Consider the following 17,155-nt stretch of genomic DNA (forward strand, 5'->3'; position numbering starts at 1 on the left):
TGCAACCCCAGCAACTGACACTCCTCCTGGTGCAACAGCACCCCTGGTGCAACCCCAGCAACTGACACTCCTCCTGGTGCAACACCAGCAAATGACACCCCTCCTGGTGCAATAGTACCCCTGGTGCAACACCAGCAACTGACACTCCTCCTGGTGCAACCCCAGCAACTGACACTCCTCCTGGTGCAACCCCAGCAACTGACACTCCTCCTGGTGCAACAGCACCCCTGGTGCAACCCCAGCAACTGACACTCCTCCTGGTGCAACACCAGCAACTGACACTCCTCCTGGTGCAACAGCACCCCTAGTGCAACCCCAGCAACTGACACTCCTCCTGGTGCAACCCCAGCAACTGACACTCCTCCTGGTGCAACACCAGCAACTGACACTCCTCCTGGTGCAACACCAGCAACTGACACTCCTCCTGGTGCAACAGCACCCCTGGTGCAACCCCAGCAACTGACACTCCTCCTGGTGCAACACCAGCAAATGACACCCCTCCTGGTGCAATAGTACCCCTGGTGCAACACCAGCAACTGACACTCCTCTAATGCAACATTTCTGCAGCAGGTATTATTTTGGCAGCACGGACTGCTGCTGCTGTAATGATGAAAGCGTTGGGCTCAGCCCTCCAGCTCCGACTGCTTCCATTGCCCGTGTACCTGTGACTGCCGGTACAGGTACTCCTGCAACGCCAGCAGCCCTCCTCCGTCTCCCCGGGCGAGCAGCGACACACACGCACACGCACACGCACACGCGCGCACGCACCCACCCTGCCAGCGGGAGCTGATCCAGGGAGCGGAGTTCCCCCCGGCGCGGGACAGCGATCAGCCCATCGGCGTTATCAGGCAGAGAGGCTGAATGGCCCGTCTGTCTGCCCGGCCCGCGGTGAGTAACGTGTGTGTGTGTGTGTGTGTGTGTGTGTGTGTGTGTGTGTGTGTGTGTTGGGGGGGGGACAGCCTTTGGCAAACACTTCCAGGGAACAACGGCGGGGGCAGGGGCAAAGTGCGAGAGGAGCACTGGGTCCAATCCACACCCCGGGCTGTACTTCCCCGGTGTCGGAGGAGAGCCGGGCTGGGAGCCCGCCAGCCCTCCTCGGAAGCCGAGGCTCTCCGTCCGGCTCTCCCGGGCAGACAGGGCCCCCGAGCCGGCAGAGGAATCCTACTCCGTTGGGCCCCTGAGCAAGGCCCTTCACCCCAACTGCTCCAGGGGTGCTGTACAATGGCTGACCCTGCGCTCTGACCCCCAGCTTCTCTCTCCCTGTCTGTGTGTCTCATGGAGAGCAAGCTGGGGTCTGGGAAAAGATAATTCCTCATGCAAGAAATTGTAAAGGGTTAATAAAGTAATGTTGTTATTTTAAAAAATAAAAAAAAGACAGGGCCCCCGAGCCGGAGTTCCCGGCCTGGCTCATCGTTAACGGGCCTGCGGCTCGGGCAGGACTGGCGCCTTCTCTCCCACCGGCCCCGGCAGCTCCGGCCCCTGCGCCTGGGAAGAGACGAGCTCCTCGCCTCCCCCTGCTCGGGCCTTGCCTGGGTGACAGGACCTGAAGCTTCCTGCACAACCCCCCCCCCACACACACCCACACACCCCCAAGCTCTGCGTGCTGCCCCCAGATCAGCAGAAGAGTTCCCTCTGCAACTGTGGGCTACTGGTTAACCGGGACCGGAAGCGCTCCTTGGAGACGATTCACCAGGTTTGTCCGGAAAAACGAACAAGATTCTTGTTACAAAGAGTGGTGGGAGAGGGGAACAAGCTGCCCAGCCACACGCGCGAAGCCGATACCCTGGCTCCTCTCAAGAAAGAGCTGGATGGGATCCTGGGATTAATTAGCCACCGGCAGCCTAACGAGCTGCACGGGCTCTTGCCTGCAGCCTCTGAAGCCGCTGCCCGACCCAGGGAGAAGGGCGCTGCGAGGTTTCCTGCGCCGTCCCGGCAGCTCACCGAGTCGGGACTTCTCCCCTGACCAGGAAACACCAAATCCGCAGGCTCCCGCCCCCCTCCGCCGGATCGAACCGCTTCTGAATTCCGCGGCTGCCGCAGGTCAGGGCCCGGCCGCTGGCACCGATCTCCGGATCCCGCGCACGTGTGTGTGTGTGTGTGTGTGTGTGTGTGTTCTGGGGAGCAGCGAGCCGCAGCAGGCCAGCCAGCAGGGAACGCCTTTCACGCCTGTCCCGGGACGGGGTGCCAAGGAAGCTGCCCTTCCTGTTCCGAAAGGCGCCCCAAGATTCTCGAAGATGCAAATCAAGAGACAACTCCCAGCAAGCTACGCCGCCCTGTGTGTCAAGTGGCGTCTCCTGTCCTGGTTTTGGAAGAAGAGAGGTATCGGCTTCAACAAACGCTGCCGCCAGCCCTGACCACACCCACACCCACCCAGGTTGCTGTGACCCACAGCCCCGCATAAGAAGCCCAGACCGAACCCGGATGTCGGGCCGCTCGACGGGCCCCTGCTGCCCCGGAGCCACGCGCTCTGCTACTGCGAGGGCAATAAATACATCACCGCACCAAGGTCCCCTCCACCGGCTCTGAACCCCAGCAGCACGTGATTTCCAGAAGACCCCACCCCCCCGCGCGCCGCAGCCTGCCGCTGGAAACGCCCACCGAGCCCTGCGTGTCTGTGCTCCCCCCTCGCAGACCCGCCACTCCCCAGCGCCTGAAATCTCGACGTCTCCGCAGGGGCGCAGGAGCGCAGGAGACCGGGACTGGGGCGGGACGGAGCAGAGCTGCCGCCTCGCGTGGGACAGCCCAGCACTCGCCCTGACTCCGGCTTCAAATAATAACACATTCCTGACACTTCCACGGCACCCTCCCGGACCCTCCCCTCACAGCGCTGATCCCCTCCGCCCCACCTGGACGACACCCCAGTACCCTCCCCACACGCCAGTCCCGGCTGCACAGCCAGAGCCCCCCGGAGAGCCGGAGAGAGATCCCCTACCTGAGCAGATGGCCATGAGTCCCTTGCTCCCGATTATCCCCTTCGGGATATACACGTTCCGACGGGGAAAGGCAAGAAATAAAAAATAAAGCCAACCAAGTTAAAAAAAAAAAAAGGCAGCTCCTGAAGTGGACTTCGGGAGCCAGGACTCTCCCACCCCCCCCACCCCCCTCCCGGTCGTCCAGCAGGGCGCGGGGCGATCTCTGCGCCTGCGGAGTCAGGAGCCAGGAGACCGGAGCAGCACCTACTTCTCCCTCCCAGCGCAGGAAGAGTCCGGCCCCGCGCGCGCGTGTCCGTGTCTGTGTGCTCCTGGGCGGGGAGGCGGTGCTCCACTGTGTGTGTGTGAGTGTGTGTGAGTGTGTGTGTGTGTGTGAGAGCGTGTGAGCATGTTCCTCGCCGCTCCCTGCGCTATCCGAAGTCGACCCACTCTCTCTCCCGCATTCCCTCTCGCCGACAAGTAAAAACACGCAAACAGGAAGGGGAAAAAAAACAAAACAAAACAAAACGGCAGCTCGTCTGGGACCTGCATTCCAGGCCACCTTTGACCTCTCGCTACCGACGACCCCCGCCCTCCTCTCCCTCTGCTCTCCTGCGGCGCAGCACCGACACCCAGCCCTGCGGGCGGCAGAGTCCAGCCGCAGGCTCCCCGCGGACACGACGGGTCTGGATCGGACGCTGGGCTGGGGTTAGCCCGTCAATTTGCGGGTGGGGGCCGAGACGGGGCCAAAGGGTCCCCTGGGCACCATGATGACCGCCATCCGGACGGCACTCACCGTTCTTCCTCTCCCGGAGGGGCAGCAGGCTGGGGGCGGGCTGGAGCGACAGCTCCTGCATCTCGTTGGTCACCGCCTCGCTCTGCGGGCTGGGGGCGGAGCCCGGCGCCGCGGCGACCGCCATGGCGACGGGCCCCGGCTCCTCCCCCATGGGCAAGGGTGCGGTTGCCAGGGTGACAGAGGGTGGGCGACGGACAGACCTGGGGGGAAAAGAAAAGGAAGAGAGATGCTCGTGAGGCTGGCGGGGGGGTTGGGGAAATACAAAATACTCGGCTCAGTTTGGCTCATCTTTTCTACTATGGGATCATCCAATCATGGCGCCCATCCGACGAGACATCGAAATATCATGCGACATCTGCTCCATAAAGACGTTTTGTCCCCAGTCCTGGGTTTTAAACGTCTCTCCGGTAGTAACCAGCTTGTTCCACACTCCCGCAACTCTTTGTGCAAAGACGTACCCTCCCCCCCCCCACACAAACACACATTCTCGGTTTTAAAAGCATCATCCCAGGAGTTCCCACTTGAGCCCTCTTTCACACTTCCAGTCAGACCTCTCCTCCTCCCTCTCCAGGGCGGCGCTCCGTCCTGACTCGGCCTTGGGGGACTCCCGCCAGAGCCCCCTCGCTTTCCGCCAGACGCGGCGGGCGGCGGGAACAGGGAAGCAGGCCCGGTCGGGTCAGAACCTGCCCGCGGTGCCTCGCCCTCCTTCCTGCCGCGGGCAGGTTACGACACCGCCCTCCCAAGACGATCCCCGGTCACAGCAGGGAGGCCTCAAGAACACAGAAACGGAGGAACCGGTGGAGGCTGGGATCGCCCATCACTGCCGACCCGGAACGGGCCGTAGCGTGCCTTCAGGTAACACTCCCTGTCCAGATGTGCAGGAGAGCTGAAGGAAAGCACGCATGTCAAGCTCAGCCACAGCTGAAGTTCAACCCTCTCGCCTTCAGATCCCTGGAATAATCCGAAGAGCCCTGGGTGATGACAGATCTGGGCCTCTCCTCAACTCCGGAAAGGAGATCCCCATCAGAAACGACCTCCGTCCAGCCGGCTCACATTTCAGACACACACAGACACACACAGACACACACAGACACACACAGACACACACAGACACACACAGACACACGCCTCCATTGCCCCGGGGGCAGGTGGGGCTTGACGTGACCCTCCAGTGTGAGGTGACCAGGCCGCACGCAGCAGCGGTGCTGGAGAGGCTCAGAAAAATCTCCCTCAGACTCAAGACCAGACAAGCACCTGGCCAAATCTCCCCCTGGTCTTTACCAGTCATGGCCTCCTAATAACCCCCCTCTCTGAACTGGCTCCATCACTCTGCTCTCCTCCCAAATGGGAGCTGGTGTGTGGGGAGCGGACTGGAGCATCATCCAGGTGGGGGTACACACTGGTGGGGGTGGAGGGGATCCCCATGACCTGTCCAGCGCTGTGAGAGCCTTCCAGAAGGGCAGGAGAACAGCTCTCCGCTCGGCAGCGGCCGGCAAGACCCAGACAGGACAGGGAGGGACGGGATGAGGTCATTCCACTGGCAGGGGACGCCGGACGTAACCTCATTCTTTTGTTCGCACTCACACACACACACACACACACACACACACACACACACACACACACACACACACACACACACACACACACAGGCGGAGCACGGACGGCCGCTGACCCGCAGACGCTGGCCTCACCTCCCCCGGGCCCCGGCTGCGCTCTGATCCACCGCAGGCACTCCAGGCTCTGCCAGCTGGACTCTGGTCTCATGATTCACAAGGCTGACCGCAGCCCCTCGGACACCGCAGTCCAGTGTGGTTCAACACGATGCTGACCACAGGCCCCTCGGACACTGCAGTCCAGCGTGGTTCAACACGATGCTGACCACAGGCCCCTCGGACACTGCAGTCCAGCGTGGTTCAACACGATGCTGACCACAGGCCCCTCGGACGGACACTGCAGTCCAGCGTGGTTCAACGCGATGCTGACCACAGGCCCCTCGGACGGACACTGCAGTCCAGTGTGGTTCAACACGATGCTGACCACAGGCCCCTCGGACACCGCAGTCCAGTGTGGTTCAACACGATGCTGACCACAGGCCCCTCGGACATCGCAGTCCAGTGTGGTTCAACACGATGCTGACCACAGGCCCCTCGGACATCGCAGTCCAGTGTGGTTCAACACGATGCTGACCACAGGCCCCTTGGACATCGCAGTCCAGTGTGGTTCAACACGATGCTGACCACAGGCCCCTTGGACATCGCAGTCCAGTGTGGTTCAACACGATGCTGACCACAGGCCCCTCGGACACCGCGGTCCAGTCTGGTTCAACCCGATGGTGACCACAGCCCTGCTGGAAACTGTAGATCCCTCTAATTCAACACGATGGTGGTGTCTAACAGAGCCCTGTTGGACACAACGGTTCAATCTTCCTCAACGCCCCGGTGGCCTGAGCCCCTCTGGACACTATATTCCCATCCCGGCTCCATCAGAATGCAAACGTCTGACCCTCCCCCCTCCGGCCCGGTACACACCACTTTCACCCCCCCGGAGAATATCGGGCAGGCGAAGAGGAACAAGAGCGAGGGGGAAGAGAACAAACCAGGTGCAATAAGAGGAAGAGGAGAAGAGAAGCAGACAGAGGAGGAGGAGGAGGAGGGCGATACCTGCTTTACTTCCTGTGTGCGGGGAATCTGGGTATTTCCATTTCAGCAGGACCGCTGCTCACTGCAGGGGGGGGGGAAGAGAAACACAGGGATTAGGATTTACAGGATCAGCACCCCCCGACTGTGCGTGTTCGTGTGCATGTGAGACCACGAGTTGCACGAAGGTGTTAATGTCTCGTTAATTCCCTTATTCCCACACTGTGGGAAGTGTGAAACCAGGCCGACACGATGCTGTGGAAAGTGGAAACAACCCAAGTCAAGAGCTGTCATGTCACAGTTGTGCAAGATTCCGGTTAAACCCACGTCGAGAATCCCGTGCAGGTTTTATTTATCATGCCTGCTCCAGAACCAGTTTTATACAAGAGTTCCTGCAGCTGAAGGAATTCTTCCGGCAGGTCAGCTGGTCACAGAATCCCAACACGCAGATCTACGATCCTGGACCCTGAAAGAATCTTCTGAACCTCAAACAGGGAAAACTACAGGTATTCAAAGACCTCCGCCTCAACCCTTTGGCACAAAAAGGAGAATATTCAGGACTGGAAACAGGAGGTAGTTTTCTTTACACCAAGAGCAGTGGGGGTCCGGAGCAAACTACCCAGCCATGCAACAGAAAGATTCCCCGGGATCCCCTCAGGACAAGGGTGGATGACATCTTGGGATCAACCACAGATGAAAAGGGGGCCCTGCCCTCTTCTCCGAAACATCTCCTAGGATCTCTCGCCAGGGACGACAGCACACACCCAAAACTTATAAAAAGCAAAAACTATTAGCTGCAGGCTGATTAATTAGGGACTGCAGCCAAACCCTAGATACCAGGGTTGACCTAGTTTGCTGGAACGCCCACATCCTTATCTGAACAGCACCTCGCTCGCAGAAATATCTGCATTTTCCATCTCCCCTTTGCAGCAGCACCCGTCCGGGTCCGACGGAGGAAACCGCTGGTGGCTTTCAGCCGGAAAAAAAAAAATCCCCCTCAACAGCAGAGATCGCCCCTCTCCCAGCGATTCCGCACGCAGTTCCCGCATCCCATCGGCCAGTGCGCACGGCTCGGGCCTCTCCCGGCCGCACGCGCTGACCTGTCCCCCCGGCAGGAAGTGTGCAGGGGGGACACCATTCCCTGTGACACACCTCCCGCTAATAATTCCTCACAGGAGAGCAGAGTGATGAAGCCAGTTCAGAGAGGGGGGTTATTGGGAGGCCATGAGGGGTAAAGGTCAGGGGGAGATTTGGCCAGGACACTGGGGTGACACCCCTACTCTTTTCCAGAAACACCCTGGGATTTTTAATGACCACAGAGAGTCAGGACCTCGGTTTTACGTCTCATCCGAAGGACAGCACCATTTTTTTTTACAGTGTAGTGTCCCCGTCACTAAACTGGGACATCAGGACCCACACAGACCGCAGGGTGAGCGCCCCCTGCTGGCCCCACTCACACCTCTCCCAGCAGCAGCCTCAGTTGATCCCAGGAGTCTCCCCTCCAGGTCCTGGCCAGGCTCACAGGGGGGCTCCCAAATTCCTCCTGAACCACCCCGGAGCTCCAGTCGGCCTGCGGGACCAGTCCTCCCAGTGACTAGGATGTCAGAACCGGGTCCGGGACAAGACCTCCAGCCAGGAGATCAGAACCGGGTCCGGGACGAGCCCCCTGTGCAGGTGACCAGGTGACTATCGGATCAGGAGGCTCCGGGCCCGGGTGTGTCGGGCAGGGCGGCGCTCGCCTCACTGGCCCAGCTCGCACGGAGACGGCCTCCCAGCACACGGGACGGAACGGAACCGGCCCCCCGGGGTCTCCCTCCGGCAAGGTCCAGCACCACAGCGCTGCACTCCCGGGAGACGGGCGGACCAGCACATGGTCCCCGCGGCCCCGAGCCCTGCCCCGTCACCTGGTGCTCGGGGGGGGGAGAGACACGACAGCTGTCCGGGGACACCGCCGCCAGCAGCGCCCTGCGCCCTCCGGCACCGCACTGCGGACTCCACGCCCCGGAGCGGACCGGCTGGGCTCGCTGTCGCGGCCGTGGAGGTGGAGGTGGAGGTGAGAGTGGGGAGGGGGGGGCCGGATGGCCCCGCCGCGCCTGTCGCGACACTGACCAGCCGCCCCCCTCTCCTCCCCACGCGTCGCCCCACTCAGGATGACTGCAACACGGACAAGGCGCCCCCACGGCGGTGACACGGACTCACCTGGCGGGCAGCGCGCAGGCACCTCTCCCTGCGGCCCATTTCTCGACAGCGAGGTGGCGTTGGAAAAAAAAAAATAAAAAATGAAAAAGGCAGGTTTTTCTCACAGTCACCTCCGCCAGATAAGACTGGGGCAGTATGTTCCAGCTCCAGTTCAAAACACAGACATGTCACAGGCCACGGGCTTCCAGCCGGCGGGATAGTGTTACCGAAAGTTGCCTTATTCTGGGTGCTCAGCTGTTCAGAGAATTAATGTTTATAAAGCAGTATTTTCGTCCAGGGTTGTCTCACCCCCCACCCCTACCCACTATCAAAACTAGCTTCCGATTTACAATGTTGAACTTAGACCGGAAAGCCCTCCCCCTTCCCGTCCACCCCCCCCCCGCCTCCGCAGCCGAGGTCATCCAATCAGCGGGCAGAAACCGGGTCGACTGACGTCGCCGACGGGCCAATCCCGCTCCTTCGCCTGCGCCCCCGCGACCAACTTTTTTTTCTTTAGTTTTTCCTGTGACCGACGCCTGGCGCCGTCCAATCAGAGCGCAGGACCATTTCGGCAGCCTGGCCTTTGCACCAATCAGCTGGCGCTGCGGCAACGGGTTCGCTACGGTGCCGACCAATGGGAAGCGAGGAGGTTTTGATTCCAACTTTTGGCAGCGGGCGTGAGACAGCAGAGGTGTGGAGACGCCTCGCTTGGTCCACCCCCGAGTTATTGGAAGGAAGCAGACAGGCGTCATCGCCAATGTTGCAGTTCAGCTGTTGAGAAAGTACCCGAATGTACTGTATATTTTTATCGTCAGCTTCAAATATGTGAAAAACGTGCTTATAGCTGCACGTGTTGTATGCAGAATCTGCATAGTCACTCAGATGGTATGTTTACATATCGTGTGTATTTATTTTATATATGTTTCGATAACCCATCTGTATTTGGCTGTGCTTCCCTCGTCTTCAGAGAGAGGAGGAGCTGTAAAGGACAGAGAGCTAAGAGAGGAGACAGAGGAAAATCACAGCACAGGTATCGGTCATCTCACCGTTTATTCCAGACATCCCGTTCACTAGCCCGGTCAGCCGCACCTGCTGCAGATTGTAATACAACAGTAACCTTGTCGGACACGACGTGTGACCGCACTTCAGGGTGCAGTGGCATTATTTACCTTTAGGGGCAAACGGCGGGGAGAACGTGCAGGCTCCACCCAGACAGGGCTGGATTCGAACCCAAGATCCCTTTGTAATGGATCACAAAATAAAATGTACACATGCAAGGCAGGGGGTGAACGGCAGCAGCGGGGTGGAAATGTTTCTGACCCAGGCTACCGGGGTACGGGGCAGGCAGACATCTACCCCAAACAAGCCAATATAATCACCCACCTTCTGAGTGTCCACTTCAACCACAACACCCACATTCAAGTGCCATAAAACTAAGATATCCTTTATTCCCTGGACTATTAGCCAACTTAATCTGGACAACCGATATTTTCTTTTTTTCATCATGCAAACTTCGTCTAATAAATTAAAAGCTGCTGGTTTGTTTTCCATTGAATGCATGGTTTCTTTTTTTTTTATTCGTTAATTCATTCAGATTATTTTGTACTGTCTATTAAAAGCCAGGTTTCACCTTCCTGCAAAGCAAATTCCCCCATCTGGGACAATACAGGCAGGAGCTTCCGAGCTGGACACCGACTGCGGGCAGAGGGCTCCGCCTAGCGGCAGGAGGGCGGAACTGCACGGCCCGGAGAGACGCTTCGAGCGCCTTCACGCCCGGAAACGGCAGGGTGTCCTGGGAAAGCCCGGTCCTCGCTGAGCACCGCCGGTCTGACCCCGCCGCGGCTGAGCGACCCACCTGGCACCGGCAGAACGGCCAGAATCATCTCTGAAGCCGGACGCAGCGACCCGACGTCTCGGAACCGAGCCCCCCCCGGGGCCGCGCTGTCGAAGCCGATCCCAGTGGATCCCGATGGACCTGCAGGCGCGGGCTGAACCGCCGGCCTCCGCCTCCGCGCCCACCTGGAGCGCGGGGCTGTGCAGTTCCACCCCCGAGGTGGGCTGGCGGGGGGGTGGGGGGCAGGGACAGCGCCCCCTCCAGGTTGCCTGAGCGACCCTCCCTCCTCCCCAGCTCTCGGTCCAGGGCGAAGATGCGCCCCCCTCCGGCTCCCGCTGGGACAGGAGCGTGCTCCCCAGCCTCCCGCCGCCCGGCGGCACAGCAGCAAGGGGACAGGAAGAGCCAGCGAGTCGGGCGTCAGGTCCGAAGCGCCGGACCGGCACCCCTTTCATTGGGACGTTGGGGGGCGCCTTTCATTTTGGGGGAACAAGCGAGTGAGCAGTTCGAGCACCACCTCCCCCCCGAGTCAGCTCCCGTAGGGGGGGGTGTGGGAGGCAGAAAGACGTTAACCCCCACCCAGTCCAGACACCAGACATCGCCGTCCTCGCGCCATCCGCCACTGCCTGGGGCGGAGCTGCTCTCCACCAATCAGAGCCCGCCACCTGCCCCCCTGTCTTCCCAGGATCCCCCCCGGCGTCGCGTCTGGGCGTCAGCGGCCGGGCACGGTCCTCCGCAAGCCCATGGCCCTGAAGGTGGTGGCGGCGATCTTCTCGTAGAGCAGGAACATGAGGGCGGCGGTCAGGACCGTCTGCAGCAGCTTGGCCTCCAGCCCCTTGAACAGTCCCAGGATGCCCTGCTTCCTGCGCGGGAGAGAGAGCGAGAGAGAGGGGCAGCGCTCCAGTGAGGCCGTGCATGCAAGGAGTGTGCTGCTGCTGCCGGGGCAGGAAAGGGAAATGACTGTGGGGTGGTCGCTCACTCTTCCAGGCTGACGCCACCCCAGTGTGGTCACTCTCTCTGCCCCCCTGCAGTGCGGTCACTCCCCCTGCCCCGCCCCCAGCAGTGTGGTCACTCCCCCTGCCCCGCCCACTGCAATTCGGCCACTCCCCCGCCCCCGCCCCCTGCAGTGCGGCCACCCCCCCCCGGCCCCGCCCCCTGCAGTGCGGTCACTCCCCCTGCCCCGCCCCCTGCGGTGTGGTCACTCCCCCTGCCCCGCCCCCTGCAGTGTGGTCACTCCCCCGCCCCCCCCCCCCCCCCGCAGTGCGGCCACCCCCCCTGCCCCGCCCCCTGCAGTGCGGTCACTCCCCTTGCCCCGCCCCCCTGCAGTGCGGTCACTCCCCTTGCCCCGCCCCCTGCAGTGCGGTCACTCCCCTTGCCCCGCCCCCTGCAGTGCGGTCACTCCCCCTGCCCCGCCCCCCTGCAGTGCGGTCACTCCCCCGGCCGACTCACCTGACTCTCTGGCTCAGCAGGTGGACGATGCTGCGCAGACCTCCCAGTAGCCGGCGCCCCTGCGGCTGGGCGTGCTGCCCGAACTGAGACAGGAGCAGGGAGAGAGTGAGAGACTGGGGGGGGGGACAGGAGAGAGGACAGGCCGGCCGCGCGGTCACTCACCCGCAGGATGGACTGCACCGTCTGCAGCGGGTAGGTCACGGTGGTGGCCACAGCCTTGGCCACGGCGCCGATCACGAACACCTCCAGGGAGAGCAGCTGCAGGAGCAGGGACAGGGGCGGCCAGTGGTCAGTCACAACCGCCCGCGGGCAGTGCCCCCGTCCGTGCCCGAGCGCCAGGCTCTGTGCCAGTGAGTCAGTCCGCCAGTCAGGCAGTGCATCAGTCCCCCAGTCAGGCAGTGTGCCAGACAATGTGACAGGTAGCGTACCAGTCAGTCAGTGTGCCAGCGAGGCAGCGAGTCTCTGTCCCAGTCAGACAGTGTGCCAGTGTGACAGTCAAGCAGCGAGTCTCTGTGCCAGTCAGACAGTGTGACAGTGTGACAGTCAAGCAGCGAGTCTCTGTCCCAGTCAGGCAGTGTGCCAGTGTGACAGTCAAGCAGCGAGTCTCTGTGCCAGTCAGACAGTGTGCCAGTGTGACAGTCAAGCAGCGAGTCTCTGTGCCAGTCAGACAGTGTGGCAGTGTGACAGTCAGGCAGCGAGTCTCTGTCCCAGTCAGGCAGTGTGCCAGTGTGACAGTCAAGCAGCGAGTCTCTGTGCCAGTCAGACAGTGTGCCAGTGTGACAGTCAAGCAGCGAGTCTCTGTGCCAGTCAGGCAGTGTGCCAGTGTGACAGTCAGGCAGCAGGTCTCTGTCCCAGTCAGACAGTGTGCCAGTGTGACAGTCAAGCAGCGAGTCTCTGTGCCAGTCAGACAGTGTGCCAGTGTGACAGTCAAGCAGCGAGTCTCTGTGCCAGTCAGACAGTGTGCCAGTGTGACAGTCAGGCAGCAGGTCTCTGTCCCAGTCAGACAGTGTGCCAGTGTGACAGTCAAGCAGCGAGTCTCTGTGCCAGTCAGACAGTGTGCCAGTGTGACAGTCAGGCAGCAGGTCTCTGTCCCAGTCAGACAGTGTGCCAGTGTGACGGTCAAGCAGCGAGTCTCTGTGCCAGTCAGACAGTGTGCCAGTGTGACAGTCAGGCAGCAGGTCTCTGTCCCAGTCAGACAGTGTGCCAGTGTGACGGTCAAGCAGCAAGTCTCTGTCCCAGTCAGACAGTGTGCCAGTGTGACAGTCAAGCAGCGAGTCTCTGTGCCAGTCAGGCAGTGTGGCAGTGTGACAGTCAGGCAGCAGGTCTCTGTGCCAGTCAGACAGTGTGCCAGTGTGACAGTCAAGCAGCAAGTCTCTGTCCCAGTCAGACAGTGTGCCAGTGTGACAGTCAAGCAGCGAGTCTCTGTGCCAGTCAGGCAGTGTGGCAGTGTGACAGTCAGGCAGCAGGTCTCTGTGCCAGTCAGACAGTGTGCCAGTGTGACGGTCAAGCAGCAAGTCTCTGTGCCAGTCAGACAGTGTGACAGTGTGACAGTCAAGCAGCAAGTCTCTGTGCCAGTCAGGCAGTGTGCCACCACTGTGCCAGTCAAGCAGTCAGGCAGTGAATCTCTGTGCCAGTCAGGCAGTGCACCAGTCTCTTTGCCAGCTAGGCAGCAAGTCAGTGTGCCAGTCTCTGTACCAGCCAGGCAGTGAGTCAGTGTGCCAGTCTCTGTACCAGCCAGGCAGTGTGCCAGACAATGTGACAGGTAGCGTACCAGTCAGGCAGCGAGTCTCTGTGCCAGTCAGGCAGTGTGCCAGTCTCTGTGCTAGAGAGGCAGCGAGTCAGTGTACCCGTCAGGCAGCGTGCCAGCGCGCCAGTCTCTGCCAGTCTCCCGGTTTCGCCCTCACCTCTCTGTGCGCTCCCCTCATCAGCTGTCTCTTCAGCCCCTCGTAGATCATGAACTGCACGGCGGGGTTCAGCACCAGCAGCAGAGACGGCAGCGTCCCGTTCCACAGCGCCAGCACCCCCTCCGCCAGCACGATCTGCCTGAAGGCGTCTGCAGCGCCAGGGACACGGGCAGCAGAAAGACAGGAGAGGGACAGGCTCAGCTCTTCTGGGCTCAGTGGGGAGAGGTCTGCCGACCGTCTGAGATGACCATACAGGCCAGTGCGTTGAGGCCACGAAACACGGGGCCTGTTCCAAAACCCAGGGCTGTCCAGTCCTGGTCCTGGAGGGGTCAGCCAGTGTGTCTGCAGCAGGGCTGTCCAGTCCTGGTCCTGGAGGGGTCAGTCAGTGTGTCTGCAGCAGGGCTGTCCAGTCCTGGTCCTGGAGGGGTCAGTCAGTGTGTCTGCAGCAGGGCTGTCCAGTCCGGGTCCTGGAGGGGTCAGTGTGTCTGCAGCAGGACTGACCAATCCTGACCCTGCAGGTGCTGCTATTTAAACCAGACCAGCAGACTCACTGACCAGCCATCCAGGATGAGGACTGGTCAGTGGTCAGTCCAGATTTAAACCAAAGCACACCAGTCAGTCATTTGTGAGAAATGCAGCCAAAATTGTGCACGTATTCACTTCACTGCAGCCCCCCGTACTGCTGGAGGAGTTTGTGACTGGCAGTGTTGGGGTCTCATTGTGTTAGCGATTCAACTGCCCCTCCATCGCAGTGATAACTCTTACCCAGTATACCAGCGTAGTGTGTGGGCCTGATGTCAGTATTGTGGAACTTCGCCCCCTGCAGTTTGAGCCTGGTATTGACCACCCAGAGTGGCGTAGTCATCAGCACATTCACCACACCTGCAGAGTGGATAAAGGTCAGAGGTCAAGGGCTGAGAGCATGCACCTCTTTCTCCAGCTGGGGTTAATCAGGTCAAGCAGCAATCTAATCCCCCCTCTGAAACACACGCACCCCAGGAACCCTATAACTGTTCCCTATAGGTCTGCTATGTGCTGTGCATGTTGGAGGCAGGCAGGGGGCGCCACACCTGCCACAATGCCCATGAGCAGGTCTCTGCCCGGCGTGGAGCGCTGGCCTTTGACCCAGACGACCTTCAGGCTGTTGAAGCAGTAGAAATAGACGAAGTTGGAACAGCAGAGGCTGCAGATGACCGGGAACCAGCCTCTGTAGGGCGCCAGGCTGGGAAACACACAAAACAAACACGTCGTTTTCACCTCCCAGACACCCTGCAAAAACAGACACTTCCTCTTCCTGCCATGACCTGCCCGCGGTCCAGTCGGCCAATCAGCTGTCGCGTCACCTACAAGTCTCCGACGGTCTGCACAAAGACACTTCCTGTCCCGCCAGGTACCCAGTCCAGCCAGCCAATCAGCTGTCGCATCACCTACGAGTCTCTGACAGCCTGACAAAGACGCTTCCTCTCCCGCCAGGTACCCAGTCCAGCCAGCCAATCAGCTGTCGCGTCACAGAGAGACTGCCCACACCTGCAATCACTCCGCAAGTACAAACAGAACCTGCCTGCCCTGCTACAGGCTGAAGGCCAGTACAGGCCTCGGTTTCGGTCAATGACGGCTGTTTTAGCATCAGAAGTACCGAAGGCTTTAGGAGTCCTGCCCATCGACCTTAAAAACCGCTCGTTCCCAAAAATCCCCTTAACTGGTGCCAGAAAGGAAGATCTTGTGAGGGCCGGATCAAGCCAAGAGTGAATTATCCGTCATCCGTTTTTGGTGTTCAGGCATGCCTGCAGTCCCATCAGAAAAGTTCTCACATCAGTGAATCCTTAAAGGTCACAAGCAAAAGGCAACCCAGTGGACTTCTACAGGACCCACACTGACAGAGGTGCCTTTAAGTGCATCTGAGGCAGGATGTGCTTCTTTACACAAAGGGTGGTGGGGGACTGCAACGGGTGACCTATTCCATACTATTCAAGTCAATGCCCTGGCACTTTCCGGAAAGTAGCCAGTAGGATCGGGAGGCTGCTGAGCCAGGCTCTGTGGTGTCACCTTTCCTGTGTTCATCAGCGCCTTAAACTCCACACACCCCCTCCCCTTGCCCTGGAGAGCAGACACACACAGACTCACATTCCCTCCTCCCTGATGATTTCCGTCAGGACAGCGGGGGTGGACCTGGCCTTCCGCTTCTCATCCACTGCGGAGAGGGAGAGAGAGAGAGAGAGAGAGAGAGGAGAAAGCAGGAGGATCAGAGGAGGAGGAGGGAGGGAGCCTTGTGTAAAACGCTGCCCCTGTGTCTTCCTCTCCATTCCAAACAGCGGTGTCACGTGTCACATGGCTGGGCCTTCAGTCACTCTGGACCACAGGAGGACTGTAAGAGGTCCTGCTACCTCAACTGGCGAAAGCTCATCACAGGTCACAGTCTTATAGGTCACCTTAAATCAGGGGTCCCCAGCCCTGGTTCTGGGGAGCCCCAGTCCACTCGGTCTTTCATGATAGTCAGCAATACGGACAGCACTGCGGGGCTGGGGACCCCTGGGGTACCGCGTGACCTATCGAACCCACTGGCCTGGGGACCCCTGGGGTACTGCGTGACCTCTCGACCCCGCTGGCCTGGGGACCCCTGGGGTGCTGTGCGAGTGTTACCTTGCAGGCGCAGGCGGGCCGTGTCCAGGGGGAAGAAGACCGTCATGGCCGTCACACTGCCCTGCGCAGGGAGAGAGAGCGCACAGGGTCACAGGCCGGACTCTCCCCAGAGGAACTCGGTTTTAATCCTCGACCCCTCCGTGCTTCTGCGCCGTAACCTGCCAGCCCTTTTTTTATATTCATTTTAGCAGCTCAGAAGCCCATCACTGCTCGGAGTCGCCGACGTTCACAGAGGTTCGTGCTCGCCTGTAACAAGCAGAACCGGGATAAAAAAGAGGATCGCGTGACCGGGAGTTTGCACGTTCCTCGTTTTTTTTAACTACTTTCAACTATCTTTTTTTGTGTGTATTTGCGAGCCAGCTAAATCGCCACCCCGGACAGGTGGAGACCCGTCCGGCCATCCTTTCACGACCCTCAAAAAACCAACAACAAGAACATTTCCACGCAGACCGCGACACCTGGAAACACATCCCCCAGCTGTGTGGACATCAGGACACGGGACAGCGGCTCCAATCCAGCCCCTAAAATCACTCACCATGGCTCCGGCTACGGCGTGAACCAGGCTTTCGTAAGAGAAGACGTCAGCCAAATTAAAATCTATCTCGACCCCCATTTCAGCAGGCTCCCCGAAATTCAAATATTTAATTCTCAAGCACTTCCACTTTTGCTAACTTCACTACACCTTCCCGTCATGCTATCACACACAGGTCACCGCCCCTCCCCCTTCTCCGATAGATGCAGCTGAGAGCCTTTCCTGGAAGCCGATTGGCCGAGAGCGACGACGTCCTTTCAGTTTCATTGGCTGAGGA

At 60.1% G+C, this 17,155-nt stretch overlaps 2 protein-coding genes across 3 annotated transcripts in view; both read right to left on the reverse strand.

The window, feature by feature from the left end:
* LOC148648655 (myocardin-related transcription factor A-like) overlaps nt 1-8,877 on the reverse strand; it is a 32,052-nt gene extending 23,175 nt beyond the window's left edge. The window contains exons 1-3 of one of the 2 annotated variants that reach the window (XM_088606388.1): nt 8,544-8,877; nt 6,369-6,429; nt 3,706-3,905 (exon numbers count right to left, since the gene is read on the reverse strand). In XM_088606388.1, coding sequence (XP_088462514.1) covers nt 3,706-3,856 — 151 coding nt within the window. In that variant the 5' untranslated portion in view covers nt 3,857-3,905; nt 6,369-6,429; nt 8,544-8,877. Of the gene's footprint in view, nt 1-2,932; nt 3,209-3,705; nt 3,906-6,368; nt 6,430-8,543 lie in introns of those variants that run through there. The other variant, XM_088606391.1, reaches the window with a different exon arrangement.
* Nucleotides 8,878-9,553: 676 nt separating this feature from the next.
* slc25a17 (solute carrier family 25 member 17) lies at nt 9,554-17,089 on the reverse strand. Its single transcript, XM_088606418.1, has 9 exons — nt 16,882-17,089; nt 16,347-16,407; nt 15,831-15,897; nt 14,777-14,928; nt 14,472-14,588; nt 13,707-13,855; nt 11,965-12,060; nt 11,803-11,885; nt 9,554-11,216 (listed from the first exon to the last, which is right to left on the reverse strand). The coding sequence occupies exons 1-9, from the start codon at nt 16,957-16,959 to the stop codon at nt 11,066-11,068; spliced, it is 954 nt and encodes a 317-aa protein (XP_088462544.1). The 5' UTR covers nt 16,960-17,089; the 3' UTR covers nt 9,554-11,065.
* Nucleotides 17,090-17,155: the final 66 nt, after the last annotated feature.

Source organism: Lepisosteus platostomus, chromosome 14, assembly GCF_059453375.1.
Source record: "Lepisosteus platostomus isolate fLepPlt1 chromosome 14, fLepPlt1.hap1, whole genome shotgun sequence".
Taxonomy (NCBI): domain Eukaryota; kingdom Metazoa; phylum Chordata; class Actinopteri; order Semionotiformes; family Lepisosteidae; genus Lepisosteus; species Lepisosteus platostomus.

Bases quoted from the DNA above. Each gene is read 5' to 3' on its own strand.
- slc25a17 (XM_088606418.1), bottom strand. From the start codon at position 16,959: ATGGGGGTCGAGATAGATTTTAATTTGGCTGACGTCTTCTCTTACGAA. The intron at 14,929-15,830 runs GTGAGTCTGTGT...TGTGTTTCCCAG, and splicing joins ATCATCAGGGAGGAGGGAAT to CCTGGCGCCCTACAGAGGCT. The intron at 12,061-13,706 runs GTGAGGGCGAAA...CTGCTCCTGCAG, and splicing joins TGAGGGGAGCGCACAGAGAG to CTGCTCTCCCTGGAGGTGTT.